General features: G+C 48.6%; 1 protein-coding gene across 1 annotated transcript in view; it reads left to right on the forward strand.

Annotated features, from left to right (window-relative positions):
* Positions 1-2,771, forward strand: part of KCNJ5 (potassium inwardly rectifying channel subfamily J member 5) — a 33,411-nt gene extending 30,640 nt beyond the window's left edge. Inside the window, exon 3 of the mRNA XM_007539499.3 lies at positions 1,687-2,771. Within this exon, the coding sequence (XP_007539561.1) occupies positions 1,687-2,009 (323 nt within the window). The 3' untranslated portion in view covers positions 2,010-2,771. The remainder of the gene's footprint in view (positions 1-1,686) is intronic.
* Positions 2,772-10,943: the final 8,172 nt, after the last annotated feature.

Raw genomic sequence — 10,943 nt, forward strand, 5'->3', positions numbered from 1 at the left:
TGGCAGTTCGTCGGCTTCCTTATCCATAAACAAAGCTGCCCTTACTCTCAGGAGAACCAGCAATATCTAAAAATAACACACATCAAGGGCTAAGTGGATGGGGAATGCAGGCACTGGAGCATGTTCAAATCAAGGAGCATGTGTGCTGTGTGTGCATGTGTGCGTGTGTGTGTGTGTGTGTGTGTGTGTGTGTGTGTGTGTGAGAGAGAGAGAGAGAGAGAGAGAGAGAGAGAGGGAGAAGAGGAGGTTTCCATCCATACATGTTTACTGGGGAAAGGCCGTCCTGTGTTCTCACTGCCTGTCAGTGTCCGTGCATGTGCCCACACTGAGTTTCTCTTCATTCAAACCCCAATCTTCTAGACTTTAATGCTAGTTTCAGGAATAATGTCCCTTGGCCCAGCAATCCAGAATTAGTCACTTCTATCTCTAGGAAAAGACTCCAGAATCTTGGATATTGATTTTTAAAGATTTGTTTGTTTACTTTTATTTTTTAATTTATTTATTGTAATGAAAGATATACAGAAGAAAAACACAAAGAGAGAAAACACAACACACACAAACAGAAAGAGAGAGACCACTGCTCAGCTCTGGCTTATGGTGGTGCTGGGGATGGAACCTGGGATCTCAGAGCCTCAGGGATGGAATTCTTTTGTATAACTGTTATGCTATCTCCCCAATCCTTGCTTGTTTGCTTTTATTAAAGATCTAGAAAAAGAGAGAGAGAACAGAATACTACTTGGCTCCAGCATGTGGCATTGCCAGGGACTGAACCTGGGGCCCCCAGGACCTCAGGCATGCAAGGGCATTAAGCTGCTAACTTCTTGTTTTCTGCTACCACCATATCTTGAGTTCCTCCCACACATGACCTGCATTTTCCCCCTCTTCATGGAGGGATTAATGGTTAACAGTTGACAGTAAAATACAGTAGTTGGCACATGTGTGTAACGTTTCCCAGTTTTCCAAATAACACTCTAGCCCCCCCACCTAGGTCCTCCTCTGCCATCATGTCCCCACCTCCCAAGTCCTTTACTTTGGTGCAAATCCAGTCCAAGTGCATGACCTGTATTTTTTTTTTTTTAGATTTTTTTTTTCCCTCCAGGTTATCACTGGGGCTTGGTGCCTACACGAATTCACTGCTCCTGGAGGCTATTTTTTTCTTTTTTGTTGCCTTTGTTGTTTACCATCGTTATTATTATTGTTCATATTGTTGTTGGATAGGAAAAAGAGAGAAATGGAGAGAGGAGGGGAAGACAGAGAGGAGGAGAGAAATATAGAAACCTGCAGACCTGCTTCACCGCTTGTGAAGCGACCCCCATGCAGGTGGGGAGCCAGGGCTCAAACCGGTATCCTTACACCGGTCCTTGCTGTTGCGGGTCCTTGCGCATTGCATCAAGTGCACTTAACCCACTGCGCTACTGCCCAGCTCTCATGACCTATATATTTTGTTTCAACTTTGTAATTCCATCATGCTTAGCACAAAGGAGATGTTCAACAATTGCTTAATGGGTAGGAAAATGGATGACTGGATGAGCGGATAGGTGAGTGGGTGGGTGGATGGATGGATACCTGGACAGATAACTGGATGAATGAAAAGGTGGGTAGGTGGCGGATGACTGGATGGATGGGTGGGTGTGTGGATGCTTACTTCCTTCAACTCCTAATGCACATACCTTCTGTTGCCCCCAGGCATGACTTGTCAAGCCAGGAGCTCCTACATGGATACAGAGGTGCTCTGGGGCCACCGATTCACACCCGTCCTCACCTTGGAGAAGGGTTTCTATGAAGTGGACTACAACACCTTCCACGACACCTACGAGACCAACACACCCAGCTGCTGTGCCAAGGAGCTGGCGGAAATGAAGCGGGAAGGCCGGCTGCTGCAGTTCCTGCCCAGCCCCCCGCTGCCCGAGGGCTGTGCTGAAGCAGAGCTGAAGGTGGAGGCTGAGCAGGACCGGGAGGACCCGCCTGAGGCACTGGGTGGGTCCTGGGAGAACACGGGCTCCCAGTAAGTGGCTCCGCCCCCACTGCCTCCCTCCTCCGCTGGCTTCTAGGAGCAGGGACACAGCAGAGCTGGGAGTGGGAGGCTCAGACTAGCCGAGGGAGTTGTTGGGGAGGCCCTGGAGCCATTCAGGCTCTGTGGAGTGGAAAAGTCATCCCTCCTCCCAGCCCAGGACCTCCCCAAGCCAATGGCACTTGTGTGGACACCCCAGGGTAATCCTGCCCCTTCTCTTCTGGCCCATCCGCAGCCCCATCCCCACCCCCAGCCACAGGACAGAAGTTTCCCCACAATGAAATTAGGGTTACCTCTGTCACCCTCCCTTTGCCCCCCCTTCTAGCTGACCAGGTCACCTTCTTCCATGGCTCTCACTGACCAGCCCAGGCAGAGAGGGCAGCTTCCATCCTCCCCCTCATTTCTGCCTTCAAAAGAATCAGTGGAGCTTCAGAAAGGTAAGATCTTGCCTTCCTGGAGACCCAGATGCCCAGACCTGGGGGGGGGGGGGGATTAAGGTATACACAGGTCATGTGGGTAGTTGCTATCACACCTGAGACCAAGGGACACCGAGGACCCTTCATGGCCCATGAAGAGTGTGTTTGTCATCTTCTATGCTCTGCATGAAGGTCAGCCCTCTAGTATTTCATCTCCTCCCAGTGACTCGCACAAGGTGGCCTGGGACCAGAGCGACTCTGAGCACCCAAACTGTTGTCATCACTCACTTTCACACCCCCCGCCACCTCCAATCACACTGTGTCCCAACATACCAGATGGGGAACCCAACAGCCAGTTCTGTCTAGTACCTTGAGCCTGAGAATCTCAAGTGTCTATTAACCTTTACTGTGGTTTGCTGTCCCACCTCAGAGAGCCTGCGACCTTTGACCCAGAGAGAAACTAGGCTTTGGAGCCAGGGCTGGAAGAGGGAGAGTGGAGAGGGGGAGAAAAACAGAGAGAAGTATGAGCAGCTTAAATGTTTAAGCCTCCACACTAGTTGTTGCCACTTGTGCTGACTTTAGTACTCGACCACACACACTCTCCTCAGGAGATCGGTGTCATGCATAGGAGAGTGAGGTGGGACACCGGGGCAGCTTCACCTTGAAGCCCAAGATGGGACAGCTTCCAGGTGGAACCTGAAAACCTCTGGACCTCTACACACACACACACACACACACACACACACACACACACACACACAGAGAGAGAGAGAGAGAGAGAGAGAGAGAGAGAGACCCTACGAGGTGAGAGCTTGGAAGTCAATATTAAGAGAGAAAAGAGTATAGAATAACCTTTAAATTATCAGATTTAGAGGAGTGTTTATTTCCTGCCCAGTGGCAGGGCTGAGCACAGAGAAGGGTGGCGGCCATGTTGATGAGATATGTGAGGTACGTGTGAGTGCAGACACACTTCTGCTTGGCTGAGGGAGACACAGCAAAGAGTCCACACAGGCCTCATGCACAACTTTCACAGCTCTCAAACAATCTTTGAAAAGTGAAGCATCTTCCTGCCTTAGGCAAGAAATACTGGAGTCAAGTAAGAAGTCACCTCAGAACTAGGGGACTGTGTGGTTCTTAGGCCTGCTTTCCTGGGGCTGGGTTGTCTGGGTCCGGAGTCTGATCCACGGGAAAATATCTGCCTCTTTGGGCTACTGAGTCCGTGACACTTCAGTTTTTTGAGCACCCCCAAGAAACAGAGTTTCCTCTACAAGGAAGGGGAGTTTGTAATCCTGAGATCCACTTAAATGGATGTCAGACTCATTAAAGCATGACCTAAAATAGCTTCCTTTGGTAGTCCCTTTGATTCTGCTCCAGACATCCTTGGTGAAGCTGGTCTGGAGGAAGGAAGACTGGGCTAGAAACCTGCCTTCAGGAGAATTGGAAGCTGGCAGCCTATGGCCGTCCACAACTACCACAGCCCTCCAGGGAGGTGCTGGCCATCAGGAATCAAGGCAGGAAGTCCCCTCATAGAACTAGATGTGGGAGGACTTGAAATTTTTTGGTGAGGACAGGTGCTCAACCAGGCCCAATGGATCCAAGGCTTAAGGAGCAGAGCTATTCTCTCACCCCTTAGCTGGATCTGCAAGCTGCCTTAGTCAAACCAATCAGTGCCTGCGGGTTTGAGCCCTCTGTGAGGCAGCTGAGCAGGGAGGAGGAGGCCCAGGGGTGTTCCACCTTGCAGCTGGTCCAGGATCTGTCTCACACCTGCCTCCATTCCCCATCTGAAACATCAACTCACACTCAAGGTCTCTTGCTCCTCTGCAGTGACTCCTGTGCCGCCAAATCACACCTCATTACACAGCTCAATACAGACTCTGTAAAAGCTATAGAAATGGAAGCCTAGTGTGACCCTTTACTATTGCTGCCTGACAGATCAGTGCTGAGCTAGCCTTGGGGGGAGGAGTCTGAGAGGAATTCCTGTGTATTTACGAGCTATAGAAACTTGAATGCGAGAAGACTGGTTTTCATATCCCCAGAACATCCTTCTTGGTTACCAGTTGACCCAACCAAAGTTTGAAAAGTCCTTCAGTTGATTTTCCCGAAGCTCTTGTATGAGCACACGGACTCACAGAAGGGCCAGAACCCCACTTCTGTTTATTGCACCTGCTCACATGCTCACAAGCCACTGTGGATTTTGGTGCAGAGCTGTGGACCCTCCCTCCCCTCACTGTTGATGAGCCACAGGGTGTTGATCCAGGACATAAGGGAGAGTCAGCAGTGATGCCCACAGGCCCCAGCAGCTCCCACATCCCAAAGCAGAACCTTACCAAGCAGATCCTAAAAGTTTGGGGAGGTGGCTTTCTGCTTTAACTCCCATGTCCTTCCTCTCCAGATATGTCCTCTGGGAAGTCCAAGAGGACTCAGGAACTCAGAGAAATGTTCTAGTCTTCTGAATGAAGTCTCCATTCATTCTAGTCTTCTGAAATGGAGTCTCCGTTTCCTGGTACCTGGTGGATGACACCATTTCCCAAAGGGCCCTGTTCCCAGGCCTGGTAGAGGGGATAGTGCCTCCAGTTCTCCCTGAATCGCCACCCTCATCATGTATTTTGTTTACCTTCTGTCATTTCTTTCTGCCGATTTGAGATCTTGACTTGAGCATCTGACCCCAAAGGAGGAAAACAGGCCCATGTTTATTCTGGGAGAAGCCTCCCTGCTCAGATCTGTAACAACCAGAATTTTCTTTGACGTGACTTGTCCCTGCTTCCAGTTTGTTTCTATTGCCTTTGGAGAATATGCCCTGGACTCTTGTCTGTACATCCACCATTTACTGAGCACCTACTATGCACCAGCAGTGGGTCAGACTCTTCACCTGGACGAAGCATTTAATTTACCAAACACTGCCAAGAAGCTCTTTAGTGAGTCTCGGTGACCAGTGAAACAAGTGGGGTTCCTCCAGAGAAGTTTGTCACTTTGTTTCAGGTCCCAAATGATAACAGAAGGCAGAGCCTCAGCTGCCCAGAGCCTTCCCATCACACTCAGATGTGCTGTTGCTCTGTATTTCACCCACTGTTGGGGCATCTCCCTGAGCTCAGAGGCAGCAGTGTGGAACCTCCCCCCCCAAATGCTCCAGAACCCCATCTGTGTGCTCCGCAGTGGCTGAGCTTCAGCCTCCACCCCCTAGCACCACTCTGGGGTGGCAGGATAATTGGGGAACACCTTCTTCTGATTCCTAGAGAATTAATGAGCTGTGAAAGCAGATTAGCTGGGCAATTATTGCTCTCAGGAAGCAGCCACTTATTCTGCTCAGCTTAGTTGTGTGGTTTTTTTTTTTTTGTTTGTTTGTTTGTTTTTCCCTTTTGGCTAAGGAACGTCTCCTTAAACTGTTCTGTCAAATCTCTTCCTTGTAGTGTAGGATTTGTCAATCTCAATTCAAAAAAAGGACGTCATTGCTCTGTGAATACTTCATCCAGTTCCAATAAAGTGGATTTCATCTTATAGATCTCTCTCTGGTTTTCCTCAGAGGGCCAATGGCTTCCCACTCAAATTCAAATAGCCAGACTGAGGAAATAATACTCTTGCTTTCTTCAGTCTGAAACCTCCATGTTGATGGGGGGAGGGGGTACAGGGAGGTGCAGGTGGGGATAAAGTTGAACCAGGATCAGAGGAGGCTTCTGCAGGCAAAGTGTAGCCAGCAGAGAGAATGGTTCTTGCATCAGGACACTCCCCTCTCCCCCACATAGCTCCTCACACCTTCCTCCTTTATACGAAGTATTCAGAATCTACAGTATCTAAACAATGAGTAACTTTTAATACTTCTTCTCCTTCCAAACCCAAGCTGTTCTTCTCTTAGGGCTTAAAGAAGTCTCTTCAGTGAACCTCTCTGGTAAACTGAGCTGTTCAGTCCCACTGGGCTGATGGAAATGGAAGTAGGGCCACTCTGAGGTTCTCTACTGTCAATGGCTTTTTTTTCTTTGTAAATTATTATTATTATTATTATTATTAGGTAGGTGGTGGCACAACCAGTTGAGTATATGCATTACCATGTACAGGAACCCAGGTCCAGTCCCCACCTACAGGGAGGACATTTCATGAGTGGTGAAGGAGGTGTCTCTCTTTCTCTCTCCCTCTCTATCCCCCTTTTCCCTATCAGTTTCTCTCTATCCTATCAAATAAAAAAAAAGAAGAAAGAGAGAAATAAATAAAAAAGAAAGGACCCCTCTAGGGGCAGTCTACATTTTTGTTCATTAATTAGCAAAATGCCCTTCATTAGCAAACAATGACATTGGAGTGAGGAAGCTGTGATATAGAAGACAGGCCAAAGACTTCAGGACTTTTCCAAGTGAAGGTCAGTTTCCTGTTGGAACTGCCATCACAACCACAATGGTTACACTACTTATGGAGAGTACAGACCCCCAAAGCAAACAGACTCAGAAAGTAAAGGTGACCACACTGCCTGTGGGGCTCTGTGAGGACTGGAAGTCATCAGGGTGAGTGGGGCCACAGGACTTTGGCGGTGAAAGCAGTCACACACACACACACACACACACACACACACACATACACACACACACACGGAGAGAGAGAGAGACAGGGGGGTGTATGAAACTGTAATTCCTGGGGACTAGACAGTGGCACACCCAGTTAAGTACACATAGTACAAAACACAAGGACCTTCACAATGATCTGGGTTCAACCCCCCGCTCCCCACCCACTTCACCACTTGTGTAATGAGGGGTGAAACAGGTCTGCAGGTGTCTTTCTTTCTCCCTCTTTATCTCCCCCTCCTGTCTCAATTTCTCTGTCATATCCAATAAAATGGAAGAACAAAATAGCCACCAGGAGCAGTGTATTTGTAGTGCAGGCACCAAGATCCAACAATAAAACCTGTAGGCAAAAAAAAAGAGAGAAAATGTAGTCCTGAAATCTATTTTGTGAAGCCCTGCTTAATCACTAATAATAATAATAAAATTACAAAGAAAAAAAAATGCCATCTGCAGTAGAGGACCTCAGAATGGCCCTTCTTCCATCCCCATGAGCCCAGTGGGGACTGAGCAGTTCAGATTTACCAGAGAAGGTCACTGAAGAGCCTCCTTTAAGCCCTAGGAGAGGACAGAATAGTTTGGGTTTGAAAGGAGAAGTAGTATCTTCCATTGTAAAAGGCAGTGCAACCTTCCCCCTGCCCTCCATCAGACCCTGTGTTCCACCCAGGAGAACCAGCTAAGACTTTGTGGATTGCTGGGGTAGAAATGGCCTCAAGGTCTGAGGAGATAGCATAATGGTTATGCAAATAAATTTCTTGCCTGAGGCTCTAAGGTCCCAGGTTCAATTCCCAGCACCACTGTACATCAGAGCTAAGTCGTGTTCTAATTATAATAATAATAATGGGAAAAAAGAAAGGGTCATAGGTAGGGCTGGCAAAATAGCTCACTTGCATAGTGGGCTGCTTGTCAGGTAAGTGACCCAGGTTTGAGCCCTGCCTCCTCAAGCAGGTCTGTGCCTGTGACCTGAGCCAAACCACTGCAGGGTCTCAAACTTCCATTGTGCAAAAAGCTCCTGCCAACACCGAGAGCGGGGTTGCCTTCATGGTTGGTGATGCAAAATAAAAACCACCCACACGGGTTGGTGCTGGGAATGTTAGGTATTTGCCTATGGAAATGCTACTTCACAAAATAAGGCATCACAAGTTCTGGAATCTTCACTCTTTCGGGCAAGAAATGAACCCACAGGTGGGCACACGTGCCGGTTGAGCCTGGGTGACTAAATGGGGGAGGAGAACGCTACACTGTGTCTGACATGAAGTCAATGTCTGCACACTATTGGCACAGAAGGGCCAGCTTCTGCTCACGACCGTCGAGGGCCTGCAGGAGATGTGGCACTTGGGGATATCCGTGCCATCAGACGTCAGCCAGAATGTGGGCAGACTAGCTTAAACTGCCTGGGAAAGGTAGACTTTCAGCAACAGAAACCCTGGTGACGTCCTCTAAAGGGTTATTTACTTTGACTCAGGTTTTACTGCTAAAATACCTTTCACTCCCTCAGCTGAAGCATAAGTTTCAAATCACGGGGGAGGAATGAATGAGAGTTTGGATTCATCCAAATCAGATTTAAACTTCTTTTTCTCTTCCAGGCAGCATTCCATGAGTGATGACATCTGGGCCTGAGACAGCAGCTGACAGTGATAAGTACACTATTTAGGATCTCCTCCCCCTTATATAGAGACAGGGAGACAGACATAAAGAGACACGTTGCCTTTAATTTTCCTTTAATGCAGTGGAGGCTGGCCTCAAACTTGGGTCACACACATGGCAAGCCAGCACAACATCCAAGTGAGCTGTTTGTATGAATACACTGCGCGGAGTGCCACCGTCACATACCAAATAGCCTCCTCGTAAGCCAACGTGCATGTGAGAGAGTCAGGGGGGCAGCTCCATGTGATCTGAGCCTTCACAGTGGTGAGCACTCTCGTGGACCTGAAGACAAGACATGCTGAGGCCTGTCCACGGCGGGATGCTCCCACCATCTGCTCCCTCACAGAGGCAGCATCCAGCAGGGCTTGTTCTGTGGAGACAGATGAAGGAGGGGGCAGTGCCTACTGAAGCCACACTGCACCGGAGAAACAGAAGTCTGGCTGCCTCCAGCCCTGTGTGCTCCTTCGCACGTGTCAGGGTGAATCCTGGAGGGGAGCTGCTTCTCTCCCTCTGTCTACCAGATGCCCAGGGGTGGGGCCCAACTGCGAGAGAAGCCATACTCAGTTCATCTGCTGCCCATGTGTTCCCAAGGGTCTCTGATTTCTCAGGGACCTCAGGGCCTCAGTTTTATTTATCTACTTTGCAACGCACCTTCTTTCAATATATATTTACAGAGCCTTTTCTATGTGCCAGAAGCAAGGAAAAGTTATCCTGGGTACACACACACACACACACACACACACACCCCACCCTGAATGAACTATTGGGAATTCACTGCCCAGAGTGGAGGGGGTGGGTTAAGAGACAGGAAAACTGCAGAGAGATGCAAGAGTGGTCGTCAGTGTTAGTGACACAGGCTGTGAAGGAAGCCAGCTGTTTGATTCCCAGAGCTTCATGTACCAGAGTGGTGCCCTGCTTCCTCTCGCTTTACACTCTATCACATGCAAATAATAAGTGCTTTTTTAAAAGCACCAACATGGGATCTCTTGAAGAAACGCCAGGGACACCATTCCCAGGCGGTGTCACCAAGCTGAGACACAATCAGGCAAAGCAGGAAGAGTGAGGGCCAATGAAGTAGCTCACTGATAGCGCATGGCTTTGCCGTGTGTACAGCCCTGGTTCAAGCCTGGCTTCTGTCACACTGCAGGAAGCTTCAATGCTGTAGTCTCCCTCCCCTACTCTCTCTCTCTCTCTGTCTCTCTCTCTCTGTGTCTCTCCTCTGTATTGTGTGAACCTAACTTGAACTTGAATCCTTGTACATTGTGATGTCTGTGCTTAACCAGGTGCACCATTGCCTGGCCGTGTGTGTGCGTGTGTGTGTGTGTGCGTGCATCTTAAGGAAGAAAGAACCAGCATAAGAATTCCAGTTTGAGCACCCAGCTCCCCATCTGCGGGGGTGGGGGGGTCACTTCACAAGTGGTGAAGTGGGTCTGCAGGTATCTTTCTCTCCCCACCTCTGTCTTCCCCTCCTCTCTCAATTTCTCTCTTTTTCCTATCCAACAACAACAATAGCAATAAAAGCAACAATAATAACAACACTGATAAACAACAAGGGCAACAAAAGGGAAAAATTAACTTCCGGGAGCAGTGGATTTGTAGTGCAGGCATCAAGCCCCAGCCATAATCCTGGAGGCAAAATAAATAAATAATAAATAAATAAAATTTAAAAAGAAAGAAAGAGAGAAACAAAGAAAGAAATTGACAGGGAAAAGGTGGTGGAGTGAGTAGGCTGATAGAACAGAGGGTGTGTCAGCCCTGAGGAGGAAGTATCTGGGAGAGAAGGCCAGGGCAGCAACAGTAATAGGGACAGGGAGACATTCAGAGGGTCCTCTAGGTGGATTGGGAGCCAGGGCTGGAACGTGGATCCTAGTCCAAGTACAATGGTGTTGGTTAGAAAAGACTTGAGGGGGGCTGGGCAGTGGCACACCGGGTTAAGTTCACCACATAGGATCCTGGTGTGAGCACCCCAGATCTCAAGTGAAGCAGATCTGCAAGTGTCTTTCTTACTCTCTCCCCTTTTACCTCCCCCTCCTTTTTCAATTTCTCTCTGTCCTATCCTATGAAAAAAAAAAAAAAAAAAAGGCCACAAGGACAGTGTAATCATAGTGCTGGCACCGAGCCCCAGAAATAACCCTGGAGGCAAATGATAATAATAAATAAAAAAGAAAAGACTTGAGAACCCACATGGAGTCACTTGTGTTAAGCTCTACATCAGCTCCCCAGGAATTAAGTGCAGCCTCAACATCTTAAAGAAATGTGACCCGTGATCAGGCAAACGTGGGTATGCACAATGACCCCTAATGAGGCCATCTGTCTGACAGGCCCCTT

The sequence above is a fragment of the Erinaceus europaeus genome, chromosome 20 (assembly GCF_950295315.1).
Source record: "Erinaceus europaeus chromosome 20, mEriEur2.1, whole genome shotgun sequence".
Lineage (NCBI taxonomy): Eukaryota > Metazoa > Chordata > Mammalia > Eulipotyphla > Erinaceidae > Erinaceus > Erinaceus europaeus.